The 14,875-nt window shown below is 47.2% G+C and overlaps 1 protein-coding gene across 1 annotated transcript in view; it reads left to right on the top strand.

Moving 5' to 3' along the window:
* The first annotated feature begins 522 nt into the window (after positions 1–522).
* The window catches only part of LOC140719916 (uncharacterized), a 35,869-nt gene continuing 21,516 nt past the window's right edge, over positions 523–14,875 (top strand). The window contains exons 1-6 of the mRNA XM_073034842.1: positions 523–568; positions 5,563–5,750; positions 7,216–7,305; positions 7,608–7,679; positions 8,430–8,498; positions 11,463–11,555. Of these exons, the coding sequence (XP_072890943.1) occupies positions 7,239–7,305; positions 7,608–7,679; positions 8,430–8,498; positions 11,463–11,555 (301 nt within the window). The 5' untranslated portion in view covers positions 523–568; positions 5,563–5,750; positions 7,216–7,238. The remainder of the gene's footprint in view (positions 569–5,562; positions 5,751–7,215; positions 7,306–7,607; positions 7,680–8,429; positions 8,499–11,462; positions 11,556–14,875) is intronic.

Below are 14,875 nucleotides of genomic sequence, written 5' to 3'. Positions count from 1 at the left end.
CTCTCTGTCTTTCTCCTGATCTACGACCGCACACACACTTGCTGTTTACCTCCAACTCTCTATGTCTCACGCACACTCTCCCTCTCAACCTTTCTATGCGGACTCTGTACTCTTTTCTCTACCGGCTCTAGTTCACACACTCTCTGGATCCCCTCTCACATCCTGTACGTTCACCACGCCCATCTCTGTCCCGAAATACACTCCATCTGCTAAACATTCTCCATCTACGTCGCATTCCACCACTCCCCCCCCCCCCCCCCGCTCCCTACATCCTCCCTCTCTGTGTCACGAGCAATTGTGGTGAGTATGACCGAGAGATCACGTTCAGTATTACACCTCGCCCCTTCCACTGGATATCTATCAGCAGGCTCTTAGCTTCTCCACAGCTCTGCATGCACAGCCCGGTCTCGTGGTTGCACACCACTTGCTTCAGTATCTGCAATCATAACACGCCTTCCTCTCTCCACCCCTTCCTAGCTCTTTCCGAAACACATTATCCGGTCACACACACACATACCATCTTCGAGAAGCAGATACAATTCGAGACTACGGGAACGCCGAAAGCTTGGTGAGTTGGGAGAACGGAGGAGGGAGAGTCTTGCGCACTGTTCCTGACTCCAGTCGAGTGTGCTGTGATGGTGCTTGAGCTACTTTACATGTTTGAACACGGTACTGGAATGGGATAATATTTAGAGAGCCTCGCTGGTTATCTGACGGTAGAAATGTGTGGTGGGACTGCGTGCAGGGAGCTGCACACTGTATCTGAACACGGGAATGTGTGATTGGACGGTGTGGAGGGAGATTAACTCTGTGTCTGACCCCGGGAGTGTGTGATGGGATGGTGTGGAGGGATTTTCTCTTTGTATCTGACGCTGGTTTGTTCGGACGATCCATGGGTTACTGTTCTGTGTGTGTGTCTCTCTCTCTTTCTCGTTCACTTTACGCACACACACTCTCTAACTACCACTTACTCTCTATATCTCTCGCTCCATCTCCGTCTCTCTCTTTATACGCAGACTCTATTTTGCTCTGCCGCCTCTATTTTACACACATTCTCTGCCCCCTCTCACATCTTGTACATTCCCTACACCCATCTCCGTCTCCGAGATTCTCTCCATCTGCTAAACGGTCCCCAACTACGTCCCCCACAGTACTCCCTCCTCCCTCCCTGTGTCACAGGCAATTGTGCGGAGTAAAAGGGAGAGATGACGTCTAGTATTACACCTCGCCCTTTCCACTGGATATCTATCGCCAGGATCTGAGCTTCTCCACAGCTCTGTATGCACAGGCCGGTCGTGTGGTTCCACATCACTTCCTTCAGTATCTGTAATCTTAACACCCTTTCCCTTGCTCCTCGCTACTCCCCTTCCTTGTTCTTCCCTCAGCACGTTATCTGGTCTCTCTCTGACACACAAACATACCATCTCCAAGAGGCACACTCAGTTCGAGTCTCGAACACCGAAAGTCTGGGTATTGATCAGTGGGGAGAATGGAGGAGGGAGAGGGTTTGCGCACTTTTTCTGACTCCGGTAGAGTGTGTTGCGATGGTGCGGGAGCTACATTACTTATCTGACCCCGGGAGTGTGTGATGGGACGTTGTGGAAGGAGCCAACCTCCACGTATGATCCCGGGAGTATGAGTTGTGACAGTGTGGAGGGAACTTCAGTCTGTGTCTGATCCTGGGAGTGTGTGATGGAGCGTTGCGAAGGGAGCGTTACTCAGTGTATGTTTCCTCGAGGGTGTGATGGGATTGTATGGAGGGAGTCTCGCTCTGTCTCTGACTCCTAGTCATTGGTCAGTGCATTTCGGTTTCTAAACAGGCTCCAATCAGATACAGTGAGCAATAAAATGGCAACTGACACGTTTTGCTACAAAGACTGCAATCAGAACACCCGTTCTGTGGCTTTCCAGTCATCTCCCCTTCCTTCCTGATCCCTCAGCACACTATTCCTTCTCTATGATTCTTAACGGTGTGTGAGCAGCCGGAAGGCCTGGTCCATATAGGCACCAATGACATCAGTATGAATATCATTGAAAATAGAGCATAGACTAATACAGCAAAGTACAGACACTTCAGACCACAATGATTGCCGACAGTTAAACCCTGCCTCCCGTATAACCCCCACCTTAAATTCCTCCATATACCTGTCTTTTTGTCTCTTAAACTTCACCAGTGTATCTGCCTCCACCACTGACTCAGGCAGTGCATTCCACGTACCAACCATTCCCTGATTGAGAACCCTTTCTCTAGTATTCTCCTTGAAACTTCCCACCCCTTAGTTCATGTTCTCTTGTATTATTCTCTGAGTAAAAACCCTTTCTCTAGTATCGTCCTTGAACATTCCCACCTCTTACCATAAAGCCATGTCCTCTTGTACTGATCAGTGGTACAATGGGAAGGAGATGCAGGCTATCCATTCTATCTGTTCCTCTTAATACCTTGTATACATCTATCATGTTTCCTCTCATACCTCTTCTCTCCAGACAGAAAAGCACTAGCTCCCTTAATCTCTGATCCTACCCTCTAAACGAGGCAGCATCCTGGTAAATCTCCTCTGTACCTTTTGCAAAGCGTCCACATCCTCCCTACAGTGAGGCGACCAGAACTGGACACAGTACTCCAAGTGTGGCCCAACAAGAGCTTTTTTTAGAAATGCATCATTACTCCGCGTCTCCTCGATCTGTATCCCTCGATTAATGAAAGCTAACACCTCATTAGCTTTCTTAACTACCCTATCAACCTGTGGGGAAATTTTCAGGGAGTTGTAGACATCTATCCACAGAAATCTCTTGTCCACCAACTACTTTGTACTCTGCCTTGGGGTTCGTCCTGCCAAAGTGCACCACCTCGCACCTCTCAGTGTTGAAGTCCATCTGCCTCTTCTCAGCCCACTTCTGCAACCTATCAATGTCTGTCTGCAATCTTCGACAATCCTCTACACTATCCACAACACTATCAACCTCTGTGTTGTCTGCAGACTTGCCATCCCACCCTTCTTCTCCCACATCCAGGCCGTTAATAAAAATCACGTGTAATAGAGGTCGCAGAACAGATCCTTGAGGGACACAACTCGTCACAACTCTGTAATCCGAATGTACTCCCTCCACCACGACCCTCTGCTCTCTACAGTCCTTCCAATCCTAAATTCAACTGACCTAACTTCCCTGGGTCCAATTCCATCTGACTTTCTGATTAAGCCTACCGTGTGGAACGTTGTCAAAGGCCTCACTAACAACCCAAGTAGATCACATCCACTACACTACCCTCATCTATATGCCTGGTCTTCCCATTAAAGAAATCTGTCAGGCTTGTTTAGCACGATCTGCCCCCGCAAAGCCATGCTGACTGTCCCTGATCAGACCATGATTCTCTAAATGCCCACAGATCCTATCTCTAAGAATCTTTTTCAACAGCTTTCCCACCACGTAAGACTGACTGGTCTATAATTACCCGGACTATCCAAACAACCTTTTTTGAACAAGGGGACAGCATTCGCCTCCCTCCAACCCTCCGGTACCATTCCCGTGGACAACGAGGATATAGTCATCCTAGCCAGACGCTCAGCAATCTCTTCCCTCGCCTCGTGGTGCAAACTGGGGAATATTTCGTCAGGCTCTGGGCATCTATCGGTCCTAATGCATTTTAACAACGCCAACACCTCCTCACCATTATTATCAACCTGCTGCAGAACATCAACCTCTCTCATATTGTCCTCACCGTCATCAAGTTCCCTCTCATAAGTGAACACCGAGGAACAGTATTAAATAAGGACCTCTCTCACTTCCACAGCCTCCAGGCATATCTCCCACCTTTATCGCTAATCGGTCCTACCTTCACTCCTGTCATCCTTCTGCTCTTCACATAATTTAAGAATGTCTTAGAGTTGTCCGTGGCCCTAGACATGCCCCCTTCTTGCTCTCCTCAGCCCTTCTTAAGCTCCTTTCCTGCTACCCTATATTCCTCAATAGATCCACCTGATCCTTGCTTCCTTTAACATCAGGTATGCTGCCTTCTTCCAACTGACTAGATTGTCTTCCTCACTGGTCAACAATTGTTCCTTTACCCTACCATTCTTTATCTTCCTCTCCGGGACAAATTTATCCCTAACATCCTGCAAGAGATCAGTTTTAACATCGACCACATGTTCCCTGCAAAAAACATCATCCCAATTCACAACCGCAATTTCTAGCCTTAGAGCCTCATAATTTGCCCTTCCTCATTAAAAAAAAATCCTGCCCTCTCTGATTCTATGCATTTCCATGATAATGCTAAATGTCAGTGAGCGGTGGTCACTGTTTTCCAGATGCTCACCCTCTGATGGATCTATGACCTTACCCGATTCGTTACCTAATACTAGATCTAGTACGGCATTCCCCCCTAGTCGGCCTGTCAACATACTGTGACAGGAATCCGTCCTGGACACACGTAACAAACTCTGCCCCATCTAAACACCTGGTCCGCCTAATCAATTAGATCTAATCAAGTGCCAATCAATATCAGGGAAGTTAAAGTCACCGATGATAACAACCCGGTTACTTTTACACCTTTCCAAAATCTGCATTCTAATCTGCTCCTCGATATCTCTACTGCTACCTGGGTGCCTATAGAATACTCCCTTCCTGTTGCTGTCTCCAACCCATTCTGAATCAAAAGAGGATCCTGCGACATTCCCCACCCTTTCTGTAGTTGTAATAGTATCCCTGACCAGTAATGCCACCTCTCCTCCCCTTCCACCCCATCCCTCTTAAAGCACTGAAATCCAGGAATATTGAGAATCCATTCCTGCCCTGGTGCCAGCCAAGTCTCCGTAATGGCCACTACATCATAATTCAATGTATGTACCCAAGCTCTCAGTTCATCACCTTTGTTCCTGATGCTTCTTGCATTGAAATACACGCACTTTGGCCCTTCTACCTTACTACCTTTATAGCCTTTATTCTGCTTCTCTTTCCTCAAAGACTCTTGATATGTTAGATCTGGCTTTACTCCATGTACTTCTTCCACTGCTCTATCGCTCCGGGTACCATTCCTCTTTCAATTTAGTAGGTAGCTAGCAAACCTACCTGCAAGGATATTGCTCCCCCTCGAGTTCAGGTGCCATCCATCCAATCTGTACAGGTCCCACCTTCCTCAGAAGAGATCCCAAGGAACCAAAAATCCTAAACCCTGCCCCTTGCACCAATCCCTCAGCTACGCATTCAACTGCCATCTCCTCCAATTTTTACAATCACGTAGCACTGGGCACAATCCTGAGAACGCCACATTTGACGTCCTGATCTTCAGCGTTCTGCCTAGTTCCCTCAGCTCGCACTTCAGGACCTCATCCCTCTTCCTGCTTAGGTTGTTGGTACCAACATGTATCAAGACTTCTGGTTGCTTTCCCTCTCGTACAAGGATGTCATGCACCCGGTCACAGACATCCCGGACCGTGACACCCGGCAGGTAACACATCACGTGTGTGTCTTTCTCACGTTCACAAAATATTCTGTCTACTCCCCTGACGATACAGTCTCCAATGACGACAGTTCTCCTCTTCTTCCTTCCACCCTTCCACACCACAGGGTCAGACTCATTTCAGGAGGCCCTGCCTCTGTGGCTCACCCTGGTCGGTCGCCCCCACCAACAGTATCCAGGACTGTATATCTTTTCCTCAAGGGAACGGCTACAGGGGTACTCTGCACCATCTGTCTACTCACCGTCGCTTTCTCTCCTCTGACCGTCACTCAAGGACCTGCTTGCGGCAACCCAGGTATGACTACCTCCCTGTAGCTCTCATCAATGACTGCCTTTTTCTCCCTAATGCGTCGAAGGTCATCCAGTTGTTGCTCCAGATTCCTTGCATTGTCTTCCATATCGCCCAGCCGCAAGCAGCAGGAAGATGTGACTCTGCGAGAGTGGGGATTTCACGCAAGACTGTCACATCTCACATGAGAGGCAAATCGCCGTCTCAGGAAGCATTATCAGGCCTAAATGTGAGCAAGCTCGTCTTCAACTCTTCTCACCAAAACCTCTCGGGTCAGAGCCTCAAAGCTCCATTACTTCACTGGCCTACGGACTCACTGGCCGCTTTCCACTGGCTGCTCCAATTGAGCAACCCTTCTATTTATTTAGAACCATAAACCATAAAATATTACAGCACAGAAACAGGCCTTTTGGCTCTTATTGGCTGTGCCGAACCATTTGTCTGCCTAGTCCCACTGACCTGCACCTGGACCATATCCCTCCATGCACCTCTCATCCATGTACCAATCCAAGTGTTTCCTTAAATGTTGAAAGTGAGCCCGCATTTACCACTTCATCCGGAGGCCCATTCCACACTCCCACCACTCTCCGTGTGAAAAAGCACCCCCCCATGTTCCCTTTAAACTTTTCCCCCTTCAACCCCAACCCACGTCCTCTGTTTTTGTTTTTCTCCCCTAGCCTCAGTGGAAAAAAACATGCTTGCATACTCTTTACCGAAACCTAACATAATTGTGCATACCTCTATCAAATCTCCCCTCATTCTTCTACACGCCAGTGAATAAAGTCCTAACCTATTCAACCTTTCTCTGTAACTCATTTTCTCAAGTCTCGACAGCATCCTTGTAAACCTTCTCTGCATTCTTTCAACCTTATTAACATCCTTCCTGTAATCTGGTGACCAAAACGGCACACAATTCTCTAAATTCAGCCTCACCAATGCCTTATACAACCTCACCATAACATTCCAACTTTTATACTCAATACTGTGATTTATAAAGGCTAATGTACCAAAAGCTCTCTTCACTATCCTATCTACCTGTAACGCCACTTTTAGGGAATTATGTATCTGTACTCCCAGATCCCTCTGTCCTACTGCACTCCTCAGTGCCCTACCATTTACCTTGTATGTTCAACCTTGGTTTGTCCTTCCAAAGTGCAATACCTCATACTTGTCTGTATTAAACTCCATCTGCCATTTTTCCAGCTGGTCCAATTCCCTCTGCAAGCTTTGAAAACCTTACTCACTGTCCACTATACCAACAATCTTTGTATCATCAGCATCCTCCCATGCGGGACCTTGTCATGGGCCTTACTGAAGACCACCTCTTGTGGGCCACCCCCTCTGAACCCCACTCCCTGCCTTCGTTTCCTTTCTTTATCAGCTGCTCAGCTCGTGTTTGTTGGCGTCGGTCTAACTCCCTTGTCTAAACAGTCTTCCTCTGACAACGGTTACTTTTCCTTCCTGAACTCAGAGACTCAGAGAATCCTCGACAGGATGGACGATCGCGAGGCTTACATGAATAAGAAACCCATAAAAACTGGCTCACGGTCTCCTTACCGAGGTGAGTGGGGCAGAAGGACGGAGGGAGGGAGTTTCAATCTGAGACTGTCTCCCAGAGCGTTTGATGGACAGAGTAGATGGAACTTCCCTCTGCGTTTGACCCCGGGGGTTTGTGATGACACAGTGGGGAGGGAGCTTCACTCTGTGTCTGAGCCCAGGACTGTGAGAAGCTGCAGTGGGAGATTCACTCTGTGATTGACCCCGGGAGAGTGTGATGGGAGGGTCTGGTGATCTCCGGTGTGCGTGCTGGGTCCATGATTAGGGAGCCTCAGCCAATTTCTGTACATACTATTTTTCTCCCAGCTGAACCTACTGTATCGTACGTGGAGCCTAAGGTCAAGACCCTCTTTGTACCCCAGGTCCGTAGAGATGGAGGTCAGTTTCATCTTTGTTGCCTTGACTGTGCTCATGTAATTTGTCCATTCCTGTCGAGAAACCTCAGGAGAAACTTAGGGCAGACCCTAATGATTCGCTGTTTGAGAATATGTCCGAGGGAACGCGCAGGAGAGGTGACTAGGAGGGAGCAATATGAGATGGTGGAGGCGCTCGTTATGCCGGCTCTCTAACTATCTCCCAGCATCTCTCTAGTCCTTCTTCCCCATTATCTCTTCCCTCTCTCATTGCTCACTTTCTCAATCCTCACCCCTCTGTCAGCGTCCCCCGGTCTCCCACTCTCTCTCCCTTCTGCACTCTTTCCCTCACTCTCTCACTCCGTTTTGTCTCTTCCACCCTCTCTCTCTCCCACGTTTCTCCTCCCTTCACTTTCTACTCTCTCACCCCTCTGTCTCGGCTTTCAATCCTAACATCCGCGCTGTGAACCTCACTCCCTTCACCTCACTTGATCCCCTCTCTCCCCCTATCTCTCCTCGTTCTCCTTTCCACATTCTCTTGCATTTTCCCGCCCATCGACCCTCTTCGAACACCCCTCTCTCAACCACTCTATTTCACCCTTTCTGTCGTTCTACTCCCTGTCTCGTTTCCCTCTCTTGCCTCTCTCCCTTCATCCCTGTCGTATTCCGCCAAGCCTCTTTGCCCCCTCTCTGTACTTTCTTCCCTTCGCTCTGCACCTCACTGTCCCCGATTTTCTACCGCGCTCTCTCATCCTTGTCTATCTCTCTCTCGCAGACCATCAGACCTCCACCTACACCGAGCTGAACATTCGGAAAGTCGAACGCCTCACCAATACGCAAGCAGGTCAGTGATGCAACAACGACGTCATTCTGGAGAGCTCACATGTCAGACTCCCAAATGCCCAAGTGTGTAATGTATTCGTCTCCACCAATTCCATGGCAGCTCGCTCCACAGACTGCCCACCAAACGTTTGTCAATCGGCTCAACAGTTGAATCTTTTCCCCCTCACTCCTTATAACTCTACGCTCTTCTCCTCGATTGTCCAGGTTTAGGGGAAATAAGAGCGCCCATTCACTCTGCCTGTGTTCCTCGTGTCTTTATATACCCCTGAAAGGTCATTCTCGCGCTACAAGGAATAAAGTCGCAATCAAACCAATCTCTTTCCCTAACTCAGTTCCTGGAGTTCCGGCAACGTCGACGTAAATCTCCCGGTGCACTCATTTCCAGTTCGACGACTTCTTTCCTGGACCATTAAAGAGTGTTGGGGAATGATGTCTGTGCAGTGAAAATTAGGAATGAGAGGTGCTCAGGAAGATTAATGGTCTGAGGGTGGAAACATCTCTGGAGTTGATGGAATGCACCCTCAGATTATGAAGGAATTAGCTGGACAGATTATGGAGGCATTAACAATGATCTTTCAAAATTCGATAGATTCTGGCATTGTACAGGATGACTGGAAAAGTTAGTCGGCTTTTTTGGAAGGGTGTACACTACAGAATGGAAACCATAGACCTGTTAGCCTGACAGCAGAGGTTGGGAAGTTTTTCGAATCCATTGTTATAGATGATATTACAGAATATCTGGAGGCAAGTGATAAGATAGAGTTGACGTGGATAGGCTTTTTTCCATTGTGTGTAGGGGAGATTCAAACAAGAGGACATGATTTGAGAGTTAAGGGGTAAAAGTTTAGGGGTAACACGAGGGGGAATTTCTTTACTCAGAGAGTTGTAGCTGTGTGGATCGAGCTTACAGTAGAAGTGGTAGGGCAGGTTCGATATTGTCATTAAAAATGGATAGGTATATGGACAGGAAAGGAATGGAGGATTATGGGCTGAGTGCAAGTCCGTGGGAAGAGGTGAGAGTAAGTGTTCGGCCCGGACTAGAAGGGCCGAGATAGCCTGTTTCCGTGCTGTAATTGTTATATGGTTATATATGGTTATAGGCAAAAGCCAGCATGGTTTCCCGAAAGGAATTTCCTGCCTGAATATCCAACTGCAATTTTTTGAAGAAACTACAAGCAGGGTAGTCAAAGGAAATGCAGTAGACATGGTGAACTTGGATTGTCAGAAGGCCTTTGGCAAAGTGCCGCTCATGAGGCTGCTTAGGAAGAAATGAACCCATAAAAGTATAGGGCACATATTAGCGTGTGAGGAGCATTGACTGATCGGCAGGAAAGAGAGACTGGGAATAAAGGGATCCGAGTCTGTCTGGTTGCAGCTTACAGTGGAATTCCACAGGGTTCGGTGCTGGAATCGCTGCTTTTTGCGATGAATGTCAATGATTTCCCGATGACACAGATATGGGTGGGGGAGCGAGTAGTGCTGAGGAAACAGAGAGCCTGCTGAAAGACTTAAATCGTATAAGGGTATGGACAACGAAGTGGCAAATGAAAGACAATGTTGGAAAGTGTACGGTCATGCATTTTGGTGGAAGAAATAAACGGGCAGACTATTATTTAGAAGGCGAGGGAGTTTAGAATACAGAGATACAAAAGGGACTTGGGATATTTGTGGATACCCTAAAGCTTAACCTCCAGGTTGAGTCGATGGTCAAGAAGGCGAATGCAATGTTGGCATTCATTTCTAGAGGTGTCGAATATAAGAACAGAGATGTGATTTTGAGGCCCTATAAGGCACTCGTGAGATTACACTTGGAGTATTGTGTGCAGTTTTGGGCTCTTTATTTTAGAAAATGTGTATTGGAATTAGAGAGGGTTCTGGGAAGATTCACGAGAATGATTCCACGAATTAAAAGTTACCGTACGCTGAACGTCTGGCAGCTCTTGGGCTGTATTCCCTGGAGTTCAGGAGAATGGGGGGCGATTTCATAGAAACATTCCGAATTTTAAAAGGCCTGAACAGATGAGATATGGCAACATTATTTCCCATGTTAGGGGAGTCTGGAACAAGAGGGTACGAGTCAGGATTGGAGGATGTCATTTTAGAACTGAGATGCAGAGAAATTACTTTAGTAAGAGGGTGGAAAATCTGCCGTATTTGTTGCCACAAACGACTGCGGATGCCGACTCATTGGGTGCATCTAAGGCAGAGATAGAGAGGTTCTAGTTTAGCCAAGATATCAAAGGGTATAGGGAGAAGGAAGGGAAGTGAGGATTGGTGGAAAAAATGGATCAGCCCATGATTGAATGGCTTGAGAGTCGACTTTGTAAAAATATATTGAGATTTGTTTAACTCGGGACTCTGGTATTGTAAACCACAAGGTTACCTACCGCTCTTCCTCTTGCAAGAAGCCAGGGAAGAAAGGAACACAATAGAGCGCGAAAATCCCCACAACATGTTAATCCCCACAAGCCCGTCATATTTCCAATGTGTCAAAAAATCAGAGGTTGCGAACAATGATACAACTACGACTAAAATAATAAAACCATATCCCTCTCTGTATCACCAATTGTCTCTCGCTCTTTCTCTCCCTCTCTGTCCCTCTGCCACATTTTTTTACCCTCAGTCTACCCCTCTCTCTGACTCTTTCGATAACGCTCGCACACTTCTCATTGCTATTTCACTCATAACCTCGCTCCCTCTTCTCCATTCCCACTGCCTGTCGAATTTCTGTCTTCGTTCTGCCTCCCCATTCTCTCCCATTTTCCCGTCCGGCGCCTTCATCTCTCACCCTATTTCCGCTCTGCATCTATCACTCTCGCTGCTGCTCAGTCTCCACGTCTTTCGCCAGTCACTTCCTCATCTCCCTCATATTTTCTCCCACTTTCAGCCCGCCCCACCCCATTCTCTACCTGTTCCTAGCCGTTCTGTTTGTCTTTTTCTCACATTCTCTTCCATTCTCTTCCAGATGGTCTGGACCCCACCTACTCTCAGCTGACCTTTCGCCAAAATGAACTTCCCGTCGCTAAGGATGAAGATCCTCCTATTGCATCGAGACCAGGTGAAATGCCAGTGACTGCTCAGGCAGGTCAGAGTTCACTTTGATGACGCCATTCTGAAGTGGTCACGTGCTATACGCACAACTGTACAAGTACTAATAGATCTGCATCGACCATTTCTCAGGCAGCTCCTTCCTCAGACGGAGCACCGTCTGATTAAAAAAATGTCACTCTGGTCCGCAGTTAAATCATTTCTGCTATCACCTCAGAACAGTGCGCACTGACCCTCGAGTCTGCATGTCCATAGAAAATGACTCTGCGCATTCACCTTGTCTTGCCCCACTTGGTTTTATAAACCTCTGTCAGACACCCATGAACTGCAATGTATGAAATCCTAACTTGCCTGACTTATCTCCATAACTCGAGTCTCGGCAGTATCCCCGTAAAGCTCTCTCTGCAATCGTCGCTGCTCAGTGGCATTTCTCCTGGAGCAGTTGGACAAAGACTGAACACTATACTCCAAGATCGGCCTACCCTACATCCTGTACAACTGCAAAGTGACCTCTCCACTCCTGTACTCAGTGCCTTGATTGATGAAGATACAATCTTTACTGCCATATCTATCGTTGACAGTTTCTGGGAACCGTTTTCCCGTAGCCCTGAGTCCGTCTATTCTACAACACTCCCCAGGGTTCCTCCTCTTCACTGTGAATGCCCCATCCTGCCTTGTCTTCCTCAAATACTACAGCTCGCACTTATCCGAAATAAATTGTATTTGCTGCTGCTCGGCCTAATTTCCCATCTAATCGAGATCCCACTGTAAAAGATAACCGTCTTCATTGTTTATCACGTCATCTGCAAGCTTATCATCCGCGGTTTGTGTAATCTGTTACAAATGTTCGACATAGTTGACAAAGATCCCGGGTCCCACTAGCGACCTTTTTGGTAAACACGGCTAGTGAGAGGCCTCCAGACTGAGAAACGAACTTCAAATCTCAACCTTTGCTCCGACCGCCTAGCCAATAGTATGTCCAGTCATCCACCCCTCATTGCTTCATTGCTTCTCCGTCTCTCCGGATGTACCTTTCTCCCATCAACCAGTGCGATATACAACCCGGGAACTTGTTAATCAGCGTATATTATCACTGCCAATGCGCACAAGTCAGTCAGTCAAATTTAGCTGTGCCCCCCACCATTCTACAGAGTAACCCACTAATTGGAAACGTTAAATGCCTTATTGAATTCCCTATATTCATCAAGTGTACTTCCCTGTTCTCGTGAACTGCCCTGGTTCCTCACTCAAAATAAAGAAACATTACTCTACTACCATGAAGTGACCGGTATCCCTGGATGTAACCGGCACCTCTCCTCTCTGTAATGTATGTAAATGACCCGGATGACCCGGATGGCAATTTAGATGAGTGGTTTGGTACTTATAAGACGTTTGACGTCATCATTGGGGGTTTCAAAGGTCAGTGCGTTATGATGCATCTTGATCAAAATGTCTGCTTAGGCTGTATCCGGCGTATTGTATACAGTTCTGGTCACCACATCATTGGGAGGATTAGAAGGCCTTGGACATCCTCCTAAGATGTTGAACGGGAGATCCGACAGAGGTTTCTAAGATCACAAGAGACACAGACTGAGTGGACAGACATACCTTTTACCAAAGTTGAAATGTCTAATATCAGAGGAATGCATTGTGGTCAACATTGTAGGCAAGTTTCTGTACTCCGCTGGTTGGTCTCTGTTCTATATCTGGCAATAATAAAACAATTCACTAACTCTATGAGACAGGACATTAAACACACAAAGCCCAGTTGAATATCCAGATTTCCATCCAAATCTTTGCCTCAAAGAGCAGAATTAGTAGGGCGGATCTGTGCACTACACCGGGAGTCACGAACTTCCAACCAACGTCCGCCGCTCTCTGAGGTCTGTACACAGCCAACTCAGAGCCCAAATTCCCAGTTCATTAGGAATCCCAGTCACGCAATCTTGTGAATGAATCTCCCATGAAAGGGGCGTTGTTAACCATAAGACCATAAGACAAAGGATCAGGTCGGCCATTAGGCCCTTCGAGTCTACTCCGCCATTTCATCAAGAGCTGATCCAATCTCCCCTTTAGTCCCATTCCCCGCCTTCTCACCATAACCATTGATGCCCTGACTACTCAGATACCTATCAATCTCTGCCTTAAATACACCCAATGACTTGGCCTCCACTGCCGCCCGTGGCAACAAATTCCATAGATTCACCACTCTCTGGCTAATTTTATATTTTTCACATCTCTATTCTGAAGGGGCGCCCTGCAATCCTCAATTCATGCCCTCTCGTACTAGACTCCCCCACCATCGGAAACAACTTTTCCACATCTACTCTGTGCCATGCCTTTCAACATTCGAAATGTTTCTATGAGGACCCCCCCCCCCCATTCTTCTAAACTCCAAGGAGCTCAGTCCAAGAGCCGTCAAATGTTTCTGATATGTTAACCCCCTCATTCCCGGAATCATTCTAGTGAATCTTCTCTGAACCCTCTCAAAGGTCAGCACATCCTTTCTTATATAAGGAGCCCAAAACTGCACGCAGTATTCCAAGTGAGGTCTTACTTCTGCTCCTTACTTCTGCTCCTTTGTCTTATAGATCCTCAACATCACATCCCTGCTCCTATACTCTATTCCTCTCGAAATAAATGCCAACATTGCATTCGTTTTCTTCACCACCGACTCCACCTGGAGGTTAATCTGGAGTTTAAGGGTATCCTGCACGAGCGTTCCCAAGTCCCGTTGCATCTCAGTACTTTGAATTCACTCCCCATTGAATTAATAGCCTGCCCGTTTATTTGTTTCTACTAAAGTGCATGATCGTACACTTTCCGACTTTGTAATTCATTTGCCACTTCTTTGTCCATTGCCCCAATCTATCCAAGTCTCTCTGCATACACTCTGTTTACTCAGCACTACCGGCCCCTCCACCTATCTTTGTATCATCAGCAAACTTAGCCACAAAACCATCTATTCCATTATCCAAATCGTTGATATACAACGTAAAAAGAAGCGGCCTCAACACGGACCCCTGTGGAAAACCAATGGTAACCGGCAGCCAACCAGAATGGGATCTCTTTCTTCCCACTCTCTTTTTCCTGCCATACGACCAACGTTCTATCCAAGTAGATATACCTCTATCAAATCTCCCCTCATTCTTCTGCGCTCTGGAGAATAAAGTCCTAACCCATTCAACCTCTCTCTGTAACTCCGTTTCACAAGTCCCGTCAATATCCTTGTAAACCTTCTCTGCAATCTTTCAAGCTTATTAATTCCTTCCTGTAATTAGGTGACCAAAACTGTACGCAACAGTCCAAATGCGTCCTCACCAATGTCTT

The sequence above is a fragment of the Hemitrygon akajei genome, unplaced genomic scaffold (assembly GCF_048418815.1).
Source record: "Hemitrygon akajei unplaced genomic scaffold, sHemAka1.3 Scf000033, whole genome shotgun sequence".
Classification (NCBI taxonomy): domain Eukaryota; kingdom Metazoa; phylum Chordata; class Chondrichthyes; order Myliobatiformes; family Dasyatidae; genus Hemitrygon; species Hemitrygon akajei.
The sequence above is the reverse complement of the archived record's forward strand: the minus strand, read 5'-3'. Positions and strand labels throughout refer to the sequence as shown.